The following is a 19,033-nucleotide window of genomic DNA, read 5'->3' as shown; positions in this document are numbered from 1 at the left end:
GATTTTATTTTGCCGTGGTCTACAGACACATGAAATCCCACAAAATCCCTCATATGCATTTGTAATATCAAGTGTTAAAAATAGTCAAAGAGAAGCATTAAAGGCATAAAATGCTACTTAAAGGTAAGTATCAAATAAGCTTTTGATAAAGGTTTAAAAATAGTTAAAGCAAACAACAAAGTTTTTTACATATTTTTTTAAAACTATCACCATGTGGTTACAGTATAATATGAAACAGATAATCTGTAAAAAGATCAAGGTTTTTATCAAGCTGTGCTGCTATTGCCATCTACAGAAATGAATCACTCCCGACCAAAAACAACCAATCAGAGCCAGGAGGAGCGTCTTAACGCTGTCAATCGTCCTCATGAATGGGCTGCTAAATGTGCTTATGGACACTGTTACAGGAAAAGCACTCACCGGTGGCCATGTTAACTAGTCTTAGCATTCACAACAAGCTCTGCTAACAGGGAGAAGTTGTAGAAGTTGTTATTATTTACACAGGAAATTGAGGCAGGAACTGGTGATCCATAAACCATCTTCCTAGTGAAACTTGTACATGTAAAGTTTTTCTTCTCTGGGTAACTGAGAATGTGAAGTATTAATGAAAGCAAAAAAATATATTATAGCAATTTAAGTGAATGTTTGCCTAGGAGTTACCCTTACCCCATTGAGTTCCAAATTTGGATTTGAAGGAGGCGGCAAGAGTTTGCTATTACTGATTAAGGTACTAATTGCTCATAACCTTAAGAAAAAACTTTGTTGCAAAAAAGTCGTAGAGAAGAAAAACCTTAAGTCAAGGATGATTATCACAATTGGACATTCTCTGATAAAACTAACTGGCTAATCCTTATGAATGTTCTCTTATTTTTTCTAAAATCTAATTTTAGGAATGAGATAACTCTGCAGTCATAAAGAAACACTCACTGGTTAAAAATCTAAATATGTACATGTATGCATATCCATCCAGGCTGTGGTAATCCTGCCTTGAGACTGTATACTAATTGATTGAATATATTTATATTGCACAGCCCTCCGACTGAAAGTCTCAGAACAGTTTTGTGTTGTGTTATATAGATACCAATATTTTCTCTTTTTTTCCTTGGGGAAATAACTGTAAAAAAGTAGATTTTGCTTCTGTTTTATTGCTTCTATTTAAAGTAAATCTGACAAAACTGGAAACAAACTCACTTCTTTAGCCTCTCCTTCTTCAGCCTGGTAGGTGATGATATATTTACGAACAGCTCCAGGAGCAGCATCCCAGTACAGCACCATGGTGCTGTGGGTCACATCACGAACTCTCAGTTCACCTGCAGGCGGCATGGGCACTGAACAAAAAAAAAACAAACCCCTGAGGTCAGTTTAACATCGCTAACAGTATCGCAACCTTAAATTTCTTCAAAATAATTCAATTATTCTGGTGCAAGAGTAACTACATACGGGTGACACCCTGCTGGGTCAGTGGTTGACTGGCTGCTTCTCCGTAGAGGGCAAAGAGGGAGAGTGTGTAGGCTGTGTTGGGGAGTAACCTCACCAGCTGGACATCAGCTGTACCTGCTCCAATTCTCAGCTACAAGGCAACCAAACCAAACAAACAACGGAAAGGTCAGAGAGGAAGTGAATGACTCTAAAAGACGCAGATGTGCATGGGGCTAGTGAGAAAAGTCTTAAGCTTTAAAGACATCTGTTGAATCTGGTTTTCACCCACTGGGTTTGACACTTCATGAACAAATCCTGATGCTCCCTTTGCAGGGTGAGCTCACAGTTAATCCTCCCCTTTGTGACTAACAATGTCCCTCTATGTTTTCTTGTCAGCTTAACAATGCGATGGAAAAAAATAACACTGGCTTGCACAGGGTGATTACTCTCTCAGTTGAGTTTTATTTGTAATAAATGTGATTTGTTGTTGCCATTTAAATTGTCTTCACATTTTTTTTCAGTTTGGTAACACTTAAAATATGGCTGCTATTTTTTTTCTGGTGCCAACAGGATGCATTCTTAGTGTGGTGTCTGTGTTACCTCCTGCTCAACGCTGGGTTGAGTGGCATTGATGGCGCTGTAGAGCAGCATGTACCCAGTGGCACCCTGCACCTCTTCCCACCTGACTCGCATGGTGGTTGTCTGCTCATCGTAAATGTCCATCCTCCTCACAGCACTCAGAGGCACTGTAGAAGAAACAAAAAAGCGTAAAGAATGAAACCACTTTGTTTAATCATCCACACAGACAATACTTGCATTTACGTACACTCTGCATTTGCAGATGGTTTAATCTATCTGTGATAAAAATCCACAATATGCTTTAATGTTTTTGTATGCCCCCTTCTATTTAAAAAAAACAACAACACATTTTTATGTGTAGCTTTAAATATATTCTTTAACACCTGTCATTCTAGAAAGCACCAATAAAACATCAAATAGAATCCTAAAACAAACAGGCACAAAAGCCCCAAATTTCTCTTGAAAACTAACATAATCCAGTAAATTCTTTTTAAACTTCCATCTAATTGAGATTTATTACCGTTTTCATCTCTTCATGGAGCAAGACAAAAATGTCACCTTTGAACATTTCATTAATGGAGAATGCACTGGATTCACATTTCCCGAATGCATAAAATTGCTGTGACTCTGACTCTGAGCCAAACATGAGCAACGGTACCGCACTTTTGAGTATTTTTTTCATTCCTAATTCTGATCCACTGAAAGATTTTAGATTTTTTTCTATAGAAATCTTCAGTTTTTTAACCATGTTAATATCATTTCATTTCACTGGAGCAATTAATGGGTGACTTTAAAGAAGGAGACTTACGTGTGGTTTCAACTCCCTTCAGTGGGTCGCTGCTGTCTTCTCCCACAACTGAGTAGACATTGACCAGGTACTTTGTCAGAGGTGTGAGGCCTTGGAGAACCACGGTGGTCTTACTGCCATCGACAAACACCTAATAAAAGTACACAGAGTTAGGTGGTCTGTAAGAGTTTACTTTTATTCCATTTGAAGAATTTAGTTTACCATTTGTGGACAGCTTCGGTTGAAACCAAATATGACACAAGAACCGTTTTGGTCTTGTGGGACATTAAATCAAGCAACAATTCTCTTGATTTAGGTTAGTAAGAATTACCAAAAAGAATCTGTAGTTACTAAATTACAGATTACTGAAGCAATGCTAGTTTATTCAAAGTCAGAATTTAACATTTATCTCAACAGTATAAATAATTCCACCATTTATTTTTTTTTAAATCAAATGTTTTTAATCAAAGCCAATGTTAGGAATCTTTTGACATATTGATATTGATGCAACAACTACAACTGGGCTAACATTAGAAACCCATGATTAGCTAAGTCTCGTTTGTGTGTATTTTCATAAGGGGCAAGTGTTGGCTATGTGGTATTAGTTCCACACTTACAGTGAGGTGGTGCAGGATTGCGGGGTGTTTAACTGAAGCAAAGAAGCAATATAGGTGGTGTGGTCATTTTTTTCACTGTGTTGAAGGGGTATGAAAATATATATTATATATGTGATATCAGTAAATATTGGTTATCAAGCATAACAGCAATATCAGTGTGAGATATCAATATAGACCCAAATTTTTATATCGGTGCATCCATAATTACCCCTGACAGAAATGGTATAACTGAGTCAGATTTGTGAGCTTTCATGCTCACAAAAGCTCCTTGATGTAAGGGCTGCGTGATGGCCACTCCAAAGCACATTGTTCTTTTTAAGCCACTCTGTGCGTAATTTGGCAGTGTGGTCAGGCTCATCGCTCATTTGAATAATTCATTTGTGCTCTTGCTTTAACTTGCTAAATAGCCTCTGAGCACATGTTGGTAAAAGACTTCACAAAACATCTCCATAATGACTTTTGCTTTTGCTCTTAGGGTTAATAAAAACCATATGTACCAAAACACATTCGTCAACACAGAACCCATCTCTGTCCTAAACAATTAGTTTACTGGCCATTCCCACGCAGTTTATACTTGCATGAAACTGAACAGATGGATGTGCAAGCTAAAATATGCCACGTTGTGTTCAATAAATTTTGTGAAGTGTTGGAAGTTGTTTATCTACTTTAAATCGACACCAACATGAGACAAAAGTATCCAGAGTTGAAAGCAGAACATTGTTTTCAATATGAATCCAACCCAAACGTGGATGTCCCATTTCTCAGTCCGTAAACGACAATAAAAGCTCATCACAAGATTCAGCATCAAACAAAGCACTGAGAACTGAAGAGAAGAAAACAACTCCAGCATTGTGATTAGATTCAGAAACCAATGTCGCATCAGTTTCACAAACGGTGGTGGCAAGCCTCTGCTGGCCAGTGAAGCTGCTGCTCAGGGAGACATTTGCTTTCTAATCCTCTACACTGAGAGCTGTGTGTTTGTGTTCCCTTGCCTTCTAGCAGACTGTAATGTAATTAGATACTGACATAGAGGCCAACACAAACAGGAGGCTGCTTGAGTGAAGTTTCCCACTAGTATCGGATGCTGTTTGTCAGAAGAGCTTTAAGCCAACATCCAATCAGCACCCAGCAGCTGACTGCAGTTTTAGCATGAACTCAATTATTGGCAGGTATGGCATTTTTGGAAGACAGCAGCATATTAAATATGGGCTACCTGTTGTGGGGATCCTGACTCAGTCATGTACTCCACTCGATATTTTTCCACTGGGCCGTCGGGGGCGGTCCAGGTGGCTCTGAAGGACTGGTGAGTCACCTCTGATGTCACGAGATCAGTGGGTGCATCTGGGGCTCCTCCTGTTTTGACATGGAAATTGTTGCACTAGTAACCACAGAGGACCATAATAAATATAATTCGAGAGCACTCTTTTACTTCTATCATTTAATCACAAGGAGTTAAAAAGGTTATAACTGATCTAAATTCTTTCTGAAACTTATATAGGAGAAAAAAAACAAAAAAAACAAATGCATAATTAAAACATACCATTCCTCTCTGGTTGCAAGTCCTAACACAATTTTACACACAACAGGGCACTTAGTAGCTAAGCTTTTCCCAAGCAGCTCTTTAATTTGATTCAGGAGTAGACAATTTCCTTTTCCAGACAGGGAGAAAGAGGAAATATTTGGGGACATAGAAAATAACATATCTGCAGACATTTTCAGGCACTTGGCTGGTTGCCTGCATCCGATTTTCCACAAAACAACCAGACATCCAACTGACTTTAGGTATATGAGTTAATACACACCATTTATACAGATAATTGAGTGTTTGGACATAAAGCAGATGTTGTCTCTGGTTGCTTATTTTGTTATTCAGAGATAAGTATACAGCAACTTTAGAAAGTATACCTTTTGAACTTTTGTTGTTTTTTTTTTCTAGCCACAACCTACACAAACTTTCATGGATTGTAGGTGTTAGATCAACAGAAAGAATTACCAACATTATTTTTATTGCTAAATGCTGGATAACGTAGCGAAAACGTTTTTATATATGTTTTGTAATTTTCTTTGAATGCAGAAAAGTTAGTCAGTATCAGGGATAACTGTCTTCTAAGTGTAAAAAAAAAGTTCACTAAGTTTTCTTTAGAAATAGAAATTATTTTGGTAATTCTAACTAATCTAAAACAAGCCAAGTTCGATCTGATTAAACTTCAGACAGTAAAAAAAAAGGTATGTCTTCTTATTTGCTACATATAAACAACACCATAACAATAGCTATAGTGGAGCGGTTAAAATCAAAGAATACATATTTTTATTGTGGTCTAATCAAAGTTCAGACGTAAACTGTATTGCGAATCTGTGGGAAATTTTTGAAAACACTATTCACAGATGCTCTTCATCAAACCAGGCTTCATTTGAGCTATTTTTAACAGATAAATGGTCATATATGTTCTAGTTTCCATTCATGTTATGATTAAATAGTACTTTTTGGTGGTCTGCCTCAAAAACCCCGGTCTCTGGCTGTAACCTAACAAAATCTAAAAAAACATTCAAAGAGTGAACACTTTTGCACGATGCTGCATTTTGATCCAAACTCATACACACCTCCCTTCACGCTGTTACAGAGGTTATCACTAAGATTGTCCACAATGTCCAACAGGAAGGAGAAATCAGCCACATTGTACATGTGGATTTCATCCGGATCGGAGGCAATGGATCTCAACTCATTCTCATCTGCATTCTTCACACCTAGAAATGACATGTTATTGCTATTTATTATTCATTCTACACAGTTACGCTCGTAAAAGCTCACAAATATGAAGTGTGCTCACCAATGGCATACAGCTCAATGCCCTGCTCGCGCAGGTTCTGTGAGGGGATGACAACTTCATCCTGGGATTTTCCATCAGTAACCAAGACACCAATCTTTCGGGCACTAGGTCGCATCCCCATGCTCTCTTTGAAATTGTTCTGGAGGATGTAGTTAAGAGCCATTCCTGCAGATAAAACATCGCCATGATTTGATCACCACTTTAAACAGCTTGAAGAAACCCCAACAAATATGGGGTTGATCCGCATAGGTGGATCATATCTGTACAGCCAGCTCTAACTGAAGTACCTGTCATGGTGTTTCCTCCTTTGTAAGGCAGGTTATTCACAGCATTCAGGAGTGAGTCCCGTGTTGGATGAGCATTCAAGTGCCACTCAGTCTTTGGGTCACCACTGTACTGAGCAAGACCTGAAAATATGATGAACCTTTGTAAGACCAACTTGTTTCATAACGCGTTGCCTTTTAAATGAAATTGCTCGTTCAAATTACACCCACCAATCTGAATTTTATCGGGACCGATGTCAAAGACTCCCACCATGCGAGCAATGAAGGCCCGGATGGTCTTGAAGTTAAGCCGTCCGATACTCCAGGAACCGTCCACCAGCAGCACAATGTCGGCCTTTGCACTGGTTTTACACATTTTGTCTGACATTTCATGATGAAACAATGATAGAAATTTAAAAGGAGGTACAATGAAGCTGTGATGCATACAAAATTGTGTCTCTGATAGAAATTAATGATGAGAGAGGCATTGGAGAAAATATAAGATGTAAAGAAGGAATGAAAAAGATAAAAGAGGGAAAATGTATGCTAAGCATTTCAACAAATGACAATGGAAACATCACAAAACATTCTTAGTGCATTTTTCTTCCTTTTTCCCAGTATTTTTTTTACGCCAGAGGCTCCAGGAGGTACAATTATTATCATTCCAGCAGTACGTTGTTAGGGAAATGTTTTTCACAGTTGTGCTTTTCGACATCCACGAGTGCGTCCCACGGGAGGATTGTGCTGTTAATGGCCTCTGACATATCAAAGGCCTCTGAAGGAGAGAGTAATGTGCTTCTCTGGAGAATCACCGTAATATTTACATCCTGTTTTTAACACCTGCATGATGAAAACGAAGGCATCTGATCCACTGTGCCAAGAGGAAGAATGCAGATGTGCAGTGGAAATAGTCAGATGCTACACTAAGTGCCACTTACTGCAACTGAAAACAGGTTACATTAGCGTGTGCACACGCTAAACTGCAATCTGTAAAGATGCACAATGAGTATGATAACTGGATACTTCTGACAAACTGATCAAATAAATAATTATTACTATTTCTATTTCATTTTGTTTGATGTAAAAAAAAAAAGGATAAATATGCACATGCATATTGCACACAAGATAAGATATGAACTGAAAAGGAGTCAAACAACTATGTTAAACAAGTATGTATGTACAGCCATCCCTTCAAAAATACCAAAACTTAGAATATTCTTATTTAAAGCAAGCTACAGACAATGTCCTCTTGAATCTACATTTAATTTCCATGTGCAAAAAGCTGTCACTGAATCTGCATGTCTCCTTATAAGGAGTAAGACGTCCAACTGACCTCCACTACTCTTTCCAGTGAACCACAACATTTTCCTTCCTCTCCCACTTACTGTGTGTTTGTGTGTCAGTCTTACTCACTAACCAGTAAAAGTAAGGCTTTTTATGCCTGCAGTAAGCTTGTACGTACATGGCTCTTTTTGCACTGGCTAAACTTCTGCTGAAGAAACATTAAAAGGCTCCCAAGCAAAGCAAACAAAAAATAAAAAGCTCAGACAAGTGAGTCTTCCTTGACATCTGTTATTGTACAAGGAAATTTGCTTTAAGGAATGGCATTCAGAGAACCTCTTTTACTTTTATAGGGCTAGTGTTTATAGCATAGTTGTCTAAGTGAAAATTTATAGTGTCCGGTGCTAGATTCTTACCGCAGAAAAACCAAACACTGGAGATGTTACTTTACATGACGACAGATACAGTGCACCACAAACAAATGTTCAGGTGCCTTTAACTTTTTTCACATTGTTTCACATTGCAACTATAGCTGAAATCTTTGTATTTTATTTTGATTTTTTGTGATCCAGCAACACAAATTAGTGTATAATTTAAAAACCGATGTATTTTCTTCCAAATAAAATCGCGAAGTGCCGTGTGCATTAAGTTCTACGTTCCTCTGCTATCACAGCTGCAAGTCTTTTGCGGTACATCTGTCAGCTTTAGACCAAAATTTTTGTTCGTTTACTTTATGCAAAATTGCTCAAGATCAAACAAAGTGGATAGAAATTGTCTGCAAATGTTAATTTGGAAGTATTGCTACAGATTCTCAGTTGGATGTAAGCCTGGACTTTCACTGGACCATCCTAACACATGGATGTGCTTTGATCTAGCTTTGGCTGTATGTTTACGCAGAGGTGGTCCTAGCCTGTTTGGCGCCCAGGGAGAACAAGCCCCTGGCTAATGGAGATGTTCCTGTTGTGTTTAGGGATCCTGTCTGGAAGGTGAACTTCCATGCCAATCAAAAGCCCTCTACAGCCTCAGACAGGTTTTCTTTAAGGATTGCCCTGCATTTAGCTTCATGTATTTGTGAACTATTGTCAGCTTTCCTGTCCAAGATAAAGAAAAAAAAACATCCTTTACAATTATAATGTGACAATGCGTAAAAAGGTTAGAGGTGTACTTTAAAAACCATTGCAAGGCACTGTATAATTATATGAATGTACATATTTCAGTTGTTTGCACTCTTGTTTGAATTTTCAAATATTTTCAAATCATATCTCGGTGTTTTGTAGAATAATCTTAAGCAACTTTACTTGGTCCATCATATGGAGGAGGCTCTGGTGCATCAGAGTATGTTGTGTTCTCTTCTCCAGCCAGTGGCACACTCTCTCCTCCATCAAACATACCAAACACACTCACTGTGTATTTAGTACCAGCTCTGTGAACCAACAAACGTCATAATTACATGTAGTCTAAAATTTTTTTAATGGTTTAAATAAATGCAAAATTAGTATAGGAAGGATGTAAATACACACCTGAGTTCCTCAAGCACAACAGTATTGTCATAGGGACCAACCATAAGTTCCCTCAGGTCTATGTCGTCCTCAGCAGGGTGAAATTTGACTTTATAGCCCTTAACATCACCAGGAGCATGGTCCCAAGTCACTCTGAAGCTTGTCTTTGTTGGTTCAGATGTCTGAAGATTCCTGGGACCTTTATAAGGTGACACTGGCGAGAGGAGAATTGAAATGCAAAGAATAAATGTGTCAGTAAACTCTGCACTGTAAAGTACATGATCACGATTTGGTTGATCATAAAATGGCAACATACGTGTTGTTCCTTCTCCTTCCCTTGTTTTGCCTTCCCCGGAACGATAGACTGGCACCACAGTCAGGTCATAGGTTGTGAAAGGGGTAAGGCGTCTCAGGACGGTAGAGGTGGTGCCACCGGGTACTTTGGCAGCCAGCTGGCGCCCTCCTGGCTGTGGTTTGTAGGTAACACGGTAGTTGACCACATTTCCAGGCGCTGGCTGCCACGTCACCTTCATGGTCTTCTCTGTCTCATCCGAAACGACAATTGTTTTGCTGCTGGCTGAGACTGCGAGTGAGGAAGTAAAATTCAATGATACATCAAAAGGGATACACAGTGAATGAACAGCCTTAGGAAGTAAGTCTTTTCAATGCATTTTTTGAATGGCCAAGCATGCTAAATGAATACCAGTGATTCTTGAGAATAGGGACAAAACAGGTCCTATGGATAAAGCACCAAATTTGAATAAAATATACACAAAATATATTTTTTCAAATATCTGACTAAACTAACCTGGGTCATGTGAGCACAACAATGTTTTTCTTGTGTTTTCTGAATATTTTTTTTTTATTTTAAACATTGTAGTCGGTGGATGATGCCTGTAAAATTCCTTGTCCAGGAGCAGAATTCAACATATTATAATAGTTTAAAACTATTAAAGAAATACTAAAATTATATATTATAACAATTAAGTATAAGTAGTCATATAAATAATTATAAAAGTATCGATAAATTGAATTAAAAATAATTTTTAGATATTTTCCAACTCCGTTGAAATTTGTCCCTAGTTTTTGTCAACACCGTAATACATGAAAAGAATGTAAAACAAATCAGGCATTATTGGGGGGCACCAGAACATCTGAGGACCCCATGACGTCATATTTTCTCTTCCTTTGCTAAGAGGGCTAGTTAGCTCTGGTTAGCTTATGTTATTCTTTAGTTTTTTCTTATGTTTTATTCCTAAGTTGCTTGTCACAACCATGATGTGTCAACTCCATAACTGACGATTTTCAAAACTTTGATGAAAGTTTGTGAAATAAAAGCTTAATTTTAGTATACTGTAAAGATGTCATGGACTTGACGAGCTACAATATGACCTTCAGAATAATAGTTTGGTATTTCGTCAACTCCGTCAGATGTCAACTCCAGAGTTTTTGTGATTCTTTCAGTGAAATTGTTGTCAAATCTCACTTAATTGTGCAATTAATTAATTTTAATGTATTTAAATTGCATTACTTCACATGTATCAAGTTTTTCATTTTACCCACTAGTTTGTCACCACCTTCAGTTCTGTGTCAACTCTGTCATCCACTGTCAACTCCGTCAGATGGACTTTTTGTTGTATTTTGTTTTAAATAATATGTATTTTGTTTGTTGAGAAGCATTTGTCTGTAAAATGAGTAAAAATATCACTAATGGGGTATTTTAAAAATCATTTTATATTTATTTTTGTCAGATGGTGATGACAAAGTTCTGGGTCAGGTCGATTAAAAATGTAATTAAAAACAAAATTGCAACTGGGAGCCTGCACCTTACATTTCCTAAACATTATTTATTATATTTGCATACATAAGGTTGAGAAATAATAAAAAAAAATATGGGAAAATTCATTTTGTCCCTATTTTCAAGAATCCTTTACCACCTGTGTTAACAATCCAACTTTCGAAATGCAAACGTCCCTGTTGACAGCAACTAAACAGCAACATACATAGATAGTTCCACATACATGCCAAAATAAACTGACTGAAACCTTTCAAACTTCCCGACATATACATTAAACCAAACCAAATTTATAATCTGGCATGTATTTCTATAGCAAACCTATAAAAGCAGTTTGTATTTTTCCAGTATCATAAGAAAAAAAAAAGTGTGAATAGTCAGAGGTTTCGAAATGAGCTGGGGAAAATATTCAGAATGTTTTATTTCAGAGGGAGTACTTTTATTGATGGAAAAAAGCTGCAAATCCAAGTTTGCCATGTGTTACTCAGCCCAAAGAGACCTAAGATTTATGAAAAGGCTCAAGGAAATAAATCAGCAGATGGAGGTGCAACTTCAAGAAAGTTCAGGTCAGCGGACCTGCCTCATGCTTCCTTTTGGCATATGCCATCTTTAAAGATGATCAAAATCAAAAGAACACTAATTTTTCTTTAGCACATTCCTTTTCACTAACTGGTGGAAAAATTCCTCCCCATTGGAGCAAGTTTCCTCTCCATATGCTTTGCTCATTCAAGCATCATTATGGTCTAACAAGAATAAAAAGCAAGAGTCCGTCAGCTCTGAATGTCTCATGAAAACCATGTGCAAGTGTCTTTGGAATTACATCAACTCTACATTTAAATTTAAATTGCACACAGCCTTTTTCGAGCACCTCATTACGTTATTGTCTCTGCAGAATTATCATAAAGGTTGATTAAAAGGAATTCAACAAAGCTTAACTTGAGATTTGAATATTTATGGATTTAAGATCACTTATGAAACACTTATGAAACTCAGACTCAAACTCAGAAACTCTTTACCAATTTTAAGGTATGACAGGAGAAAAAAGAGAAAAACTGTCTTAACAGATTGCATCTCAAAAAGAAACTCTACCAAAGCCAAAACTGAAAAATGATTAAACTAAAAAGTGTCAGAAAATAGAAACAAAAGCTATGATCAATCATAACAGAGAAAAAGACATGATAAAAGGGAAATAAAAACTTACTGTCAGTGGTTTCTTCTCCAACCAGTGGCTGGCCCTCTCCATGACCATAAACAGCAAACACTGACACCTGGTAACGTGTCTCTGGGGTAAGACCATCCAGGACGGTGGCGGTGGTGTCTCCAGGTGTTGTCTTTTCTCCAGTCTCATCACTGAACAGGGACTTCCAAGTGACCCGGTACTGGCGAACATTACCTGGAGCGGCCTTCCAGGACACCACAAAACTGGTGTCGGTGACGTCTTTGGTCACCAAGTCTCTGGGTGAGCCAAGCTCTATGGATAAATTAAGAACAACTACAGGTAAGTAATTGCATAATGACTTTAGGAACAGTACAGTATGAGCTTCCAGTTTACTTGTTTTTGCCAAACAATTTCCTCTATGTTTTTTTTTTTGTTTAATTGTAAAAACAATTGGTGTATAACAGCTAATGTTCAAAATGCTTTAAAATGAGAGTTCAGGGATTTTAAAGTGGGGTGCATTTAGATTTATTGGTCCTGGAGTCTGACGCTAAGGGCTAGCCTTAGAGGGAACAAGTCCAAAGAATGTGTAGACCTCTCTTAAAACAACTCCAATCTCAAAAACATCTTAGACCTTTTCTTGAACCCTATTTAATGTGCAACTAAAGTAAGCTGCTTTTTACACAGAAGTGGGGAATTATTAAAAATATGTTTTATTACGTTTTGTGACTGGCTTTTCTTTAGAGAAAGATCAAAGTCATGCCCCAACAAGATCCAAGACCAGAACGTCTACAAGATTTGTCAAACTAAAGTCCTCAAGGGCCGATGTCCTGCAAGTTTTAGATTTGTCTCGACTTAAACACACCTGAGTCGAATAATGAGATGAACTGTCCTGGCCAGAAAACACATTTGTTCTTGATCTGTCCACATCACATCAAAGAGGAAAACTATCATATTCTTGTAAAGTATGCAAAGGCCTTTACTATACTGCAGTTATGTTTGCGGAACCTGAAGCCCGACTAGCTGACTGTAAATCCACCATGATCATTGCCAAACAAATACAAGATCTTATTAAGAACAGGAACAAATGAGCTTAGCTGCTCAAACAATAGAATGTACCAAAGTCCAAAAAAGTTTACTTTTCTCTTGATGAACTTAGGGCAGAGTGATGAGCTGCAGCTAATGAGTCTGATTGATGTAGCTCGATGAGCCGACCACAATTTTAAAATAGTAGCACGGAAGCTGAAAATCAGAAGCAAAATTAAAATTCAGAATATCTCTGTCCCTTTAAGAAACTCCAACAAAATGATTGCTTTATCAAGCTGCGACTGATGTCTAATATAGACATCTTGTTATTCGAGGAAGTGAACAAAACACAAAATGGACAGCAGGAGCAGACCTAGCAATAAACCACCACCACTAATCTGTCTCCACTTCAACCCCTCAGGATCTGTTTGAGCAACTTGATTTTCTGCATGCCTCCTGGAAAAAGTTCTGGAAAACTCATTACAAATCATATATCGCCCCAAAACCTCCCCCCGGCAGAACTTGAATTTTCCACTGAAACAGAGGAAACGAGACCCACAAAGTGTGTTTTCTACAGTTGCAGATGTTGTGCGAGCCCTGCTGTTTTTGCTCACTTTTCCCGGGGGACCACTGTGAAAGGAGAAACACAAGGAAATGCAGAGGAGGGGATTTTATGATGGACAGCCACCACATGCTTGGCTGAGAGGGAAACCAACGTCGAGGTGGATTTGTCTGTCTGGCTGCCTTACAGCGATGGATTCACCACAGGAAGATGGGCTGCTGCACATAGACTCCCACACATCCTTAGGGATGCTGATCTGATCGTCATTCAAGCCTCTTAACCCCAACATGCCAGCAGCTAATGGCAATATAATCACAGACACAGCAGAGTCTTCAAGCAGGGTGGTCCAGCACAAACTCCATTCATCAAACAAAATGAAAATGGGATAGAGAAATGACACAATGTAAAGAATGAGCCACAAAACAAATTCAACATAGAGGAAATGCATAACTTTTACAATTTTCTCAAAGCAGTAACCTTTAAGTCCTTCTGGGTGTCCACTTACTTCTACTAGAACTGCCATAGTGCCCATCTGCCTGCCTGTGAAGTAGAGCAATCTGAACAGTGGCCATTTTTCATGAGTGATGGCCAAGCCCAGAAGCTAATGAAGAGTTCCAGATTTTGGAGAACCACGAAAAAAAGCACGGGCCTCGTAAAAATAACCACATGATCAAATAGAAGATTTATCTTAGCAAAGCAGCGCGAGCTGGATGAACTTGACTGACTTTTCCAGCAGCCTTGTGAGCCGTAGCACGAAAAGATCACAAGATAATGACTTCTGCAGGCAGCGGCGTGCTTTTCATCAATACTTAGAGGCAAACTCAAGAGCAGTGGACACTCCAAGGAGCAAAGCACTCATAAACAAAGCACATGGTACACAGGCGCCACCATGGTTTACAACCAAGAATTAAATACTCATTCAGAATTTGTCAGTTTTTCAAGTGTGTTTAGTTACCAAAAATATGTTTACATGTACCTTGGTTGTGTACATGCATATTTACAGAAAGGATTGCAGCAGTTTCTACTCGGCACTCTTTCAAATTGTTTAATCTATAAAGTCAAGAGGCTCCTAAATCAAGGTCTGAAAAGGGGGTAACTCTAATGATGATCAGGTAAAACATTATGACCACCTGTTGATGAGTATTTTGGTAACCTATCTGCTGCTAAAACAGACCTAACAAATTAATCAATCTAATGTCCACATTGTTTCATAGCATTTAACTGCTTTTGTCAGATTGCATCTTCCAAAAGTAGATCCCATCCCAGTGCCAGGTGGGTTCCGGAGCTCGATATGCTTACTGTCCAAGTACAAAATATGATCAGATCAGGCCACCTGATCGTCCATTCCTCTGTAGTCCAGTTCTGATGCTGACAAGTCCATTGTTGACACTTTCAGTGGGAGACAGGAGTCAGCGTGACCATGTTGCCAGTTCACTACTGTTCCTTCCTTGGATCAGTTTTGATCCTAACCCATCAAGCCATCGCAGCTGAAATGAATGTTTATTGAAAACCCAAGGAGACAGAACAAACTATCTTTTCCTGAAGATATTGTGATTTCATAACTTTTGCTTTATGAGACACAACCTTCCAAACAAGAGAAGAAAAGGTCAAAATTCAGCATACAGTAGCAAAGTTTCAGTGATGGAACAAACTGTTTTTTTTTCGTTTTTTTTCAGCAGAACATTGGTATTATGTGCCTATTTCATAAATCAACAGAGAAATAGCTGCTGAGTTCAATGATTCCACTGAACTCTTACTCAGTCTGTATTGCTTTTTTTTTCCACAAACCCCTTCAAAATGACTCCAGGAAAAATGAAGTTTTGCCATCTCAGCGCTGTCACCTTACTTTATTTCTCTTGGTTCACTTAAACATACACAAACCACAAAGATGAGGTCTTCACTGTTTGTAAGCCAAGTCTGTCTGCCCCAAGCCATACATCACAGGATATTCGCAGTGGTGAAGAAAACTATGCTGACAATACGTCTGACAAAGCCTGAAAATGTCTAAAAGGTAGCCCAGGGCATTACCCTGTGTTCTTCTACAAATTAGAACTGGCCACTTTAGACAGTTGAACTTTCAAGTATTTAGCTGAGTCCCATTCTCCCTTTGCTCTACAATCTTTTGGCATAGCTGGCTCATACTGACAATACAGCTGCAGATGGGTCAACTGTGCATCAGCAATGCAAAGCTTCGATTCAACTACATCCTAAAGATGCTCTGTTGGATTTAGATCTGGTGACACTAAAATCCAGGTAAACCCCGTTGAGATCTAGATCTCATTTTCAAGAGGAACCTGTTTTTCTATACTGCACTTCAAAACTGCATTTTTTTTTTTACCATTCTCTTTTTCAGAAAATCCTCTGCAATCATGATCATTCCATCAAATTCCACTAGGCAATCTTTCTTATAACAACATCAATACATTTTAAATGACTAAGTCCACTTTTTCCCCCATTCTAATGGTCAATTTAAACTTCAGCAAGTCGTTTTCACCACATCTAGATACATGAACAGTAAATAAGCTGAAATGAAGGGCAAGCAGTTACTCTCATGCAACTGGGTGAGTTGGTATTTGTATTGACTAGTTACTGGGTGTGATCATGTGTTGGTATGACAACTTTTCAGGTATCATGTGAACAGTAGGTTCAGTTTTGTTGGCTTGAATGTGGAACCATTTGATGTTTTAATAAGCTTTGAACCCACCCAATAGCCTAAGGCATTGCATTTCACATTATGAAGTAACATTCTTTCCTCTCATCCTCATGCTGTGTCTCTTCCCGTCTTTAGCTCCACCCTCGAGGAAGATGAATAGACAGTCCGCTCTCAGACGAGACAGACAGATCACCCACCATTCAAGGCAAAATTAGGTAACATCTTCCACAGGCGGAATAAAACTCCCTGAGCTAAAGTAAATAATTTCACTATGTTTGTGTATAATATCCACAATCGGGATGTTCATCCAAGTCCTCCTTCTGACACCTTCTGTGTGTTCCCGCTGAGTCCTCTCAAGATGTTTCTGTCCAGCTCAAGGCTCCTGTCTTGGCAGTTGCTTCTTGTTTGTCACAAGGGAGGTCTTTGTGCAAGCCTTTGAGTTCTTGCCTACACAGATTTCACAAAGTGGGTCATTCAAAAAGTGTCACCCAACACTGTTAGATTATTGTTGTGGAATGACAGTTTTATAGCTTTAGGTGGGTAAGCAACGTGCTTTGTCAATGAAGCGTTTTGTGAGTGGGCGTGTAGCTGACAACACCACAGATTGGGTCTTAATGTGCTAACAAAGCACTTTGTTTGCTTAGAACAACCAAGAGAAAATACATTTCCTCTCCTTCACCCCAATTACATTTACATATAATTATTTCTATGTTATATAACTGCTTTCCATAAGTAAACTCTTGGTTGTGATTTAAGACAACCACTAGACTGTGTTCTCTTTGGCACTTAAAATGACAAATTAAACTCAGTCAAAAATGTTCCTGTTATTTCAGTCAGTTTCTGATGGAGCACCCTAATTTAAACCAGGCCATCCTAAAAAAATTTTGTGCCCGTTCCTGTGCAGATGGGCCAAGAACACTAATCCTCTTAACCTTACCATAAGCATCCATCTTCAAACCAAACAAATATGTTTAATGTTCAGCAAAATTCAGTGATTGATAGAAAGCCTTCTAGTGCAGAATAGTGCGCTCAAGGTAGTACCCTACTTTAAGTTACAAAGTAAATCCTTTAGCTCCTTCAGAACGGAAAGTGCAACAGTGGTATTCTCTGTTGAACAAAGTATCTTTGTTGTTGACCTTTCAGACCTTGCCTCCATGTAGCTCTCCCTCTCTGACCTTCTTCTCAAGGGTGACTACAACAAACTTCCTGCGCTGTGTGAGATGACCAGAGCACCAAGCCACCTTTTGTTGCATGATCAACAACATAGCTCACAGATGGCCTGCAGCTGCTGAATTCTCAGTTCTGTCAGATGGGTTTTGCTGAAAGTAGACATTTGGCCACAATTATGTATTTTCAGAGTAAAATGATATTTTGTATTAGCAACAAAATATCCTAAATATATCAGATGGGCTATAATAATTCAATAAATGACACATCCCATATAAACGAACATACAAAAGTACTGCCAAACAAGTATATGACTTAGATTAGATGCAAGTTGTTCCATATGTTTTCACCATTTACGAGCATTCCAAATTTATTTAATTCCCACTTCCTTAATGGGAAGCAAAGCTACCACAATCCACCATCTGTGCAAAAAGAATGACTTTGAGTCCAGCACTCTTTCCTTACTTCTGAAACTTATACAAACAGAGGTCCAACTCATTGTGCCTTGTCAATGTACTCATATCAATTTTACTTTACGTTCCATTACAACCACAAACTACATCATATTTTATAAAAAAAAAAAAAGTTGTGTAAAAAATGTGGTGGAAAAATTTTTTATCAGATTTTACAAATAAAAATTGAAGAAGTGTGACATGCAGAACGTAACACCCTTTTAATCTGATACCCTACAATAAAATCTAATACAAGATACACAACACCTCATTACTAAGTACAGAGTTCCTCTGTGTGTAATTTGAACTCAGATTTGTGAAAAGCTTTTGTTGAAAAAACACCATAACAAAGACCCAGAAACACAGCAGACAAGTCAGGGATACATTTGTGGAACAGCTTAGAAAGGTTAGGCTACAAAAACAATATTCCATCTGAGAACAACTCATGGGTATAATTGCAAGCTTAAATGACTAACTCCCTGAGCTGACAGCTCATGGAAGTGGAACATTAATCATAAAACCAACAAGGAGGCCACTGCAGCATCAAAGATTCACAGCTCAAGTGGGAGAATCCATAGGACAATTATTAAATGTTCGCTCTACAACTCTGGCACCTAGAAGATTGGCAAGATTTTGAGTTGTAGAAAGAGAGCCACGGTAATTTCCTCATGCAGTTTGCCACAAATGATTGAAAGGAGACAGCAAACACACAAAATAAGGTCAGATGTGAAAAATAAACAACTATAATATAGCAAATAGTTTTTTCTAAAAAAACTAATAAATTACTGAGCTCAGTACATATGTACCTCTCCCTCGTTATATTTTTACACAATGGTACACTTTTCAGATTTTGCAATATATTTTGAAAGGATCTATTACTTTACTTCCACATCACCATTTTATGCTTCTTTGTGTTATTCCAAGAAAATAACACAATTATTTGATTCAG

At 38.2% G+C, this 19,033-nt stretch overlaps 1 protein-coding gene across 4 annotated transcripts in view; it reads right to left on the bottom strand.

Annotated features, from left to right (window-relative positions):
- The window catches only part of col12a1a (collagen, type XII, alpha 1a), a 64,611-nt gene that overhangs the window by 33,892 nt on the left and 11,686 nt on the right, over positions 1-19,033 (bottom strand). For all 4 annotated transcript variants that reach the window (XM_015003516.2, XM_015003512.2, XM_015003513.2 and 1 more), the window contains exons 14-26: positions 12,270-12,539; positions 9,590-9,856; positions 9,295-9,487; positions 9,073-9,197; positions 6,725-6,874; positions 6,518-6,637; positions 6,231-6,395; positions 6,004-6,147; positions 4,616-4,755; positions 2,807-2,936; positions 2,020-2,165; positions 1,441-1,570; positions 1,192-1,328 (exon numbers count right to left, since the gene is read on the bottom strand). In XM_015003516.2, the coding sequence (XP_014859002.2) occupies positions 1,192-1,328; positions 1,441-1,570; positions 2,020-2,165; positions 2,807-2,936; positions 4,616-4,755; positions 6,004-6,147; positions 6,231-6,395; positions 6,518-6,637; positions 6,725-6,874; positions 9,073-9,197; positions 9,295-9,487; positions 9,590-9,856; positions 12,270-12,539 (2,117 nt within the window). The remainder of the gene's footprint in view (positions 1-1,191; positions 1,329-1,440; positions 1,571-2,019; positions 2,166-2,806; positions 2,937-4,615; positions 4,756-6,003; positions 6,148-6,230; positions 6,396-6,517; positions 6,638-6,724; positions 6,875-9,072; positions 9,198-9,294; positions 9,488-9,589; positions 9,857-12,269; positions 12,540-19,033) is intronic.

This window comes from Poecilia mexicana, unplaced genomic scaffold (genome assembly GCF_051168715.1).
Source record: "Poecilia mexicana isolate PSO_F unplaced genomic scaffold, ASM5116871v1 scaffold_22, whole genome shotgun sequence".
Classification (NCBI taxonomy): domain Eukaryota; kingdom Metazoa; phylum Chordata; class Actinopteri; order Cyprinodontiformes; family Poeciliidae; genus Poecilia; species Poecilia mexicana.
The sequence above is the reverse complement of the archived record's forward strand: the minus strand, read 5'-3'. Positions and strand labels throughout refer to the sequence as shown.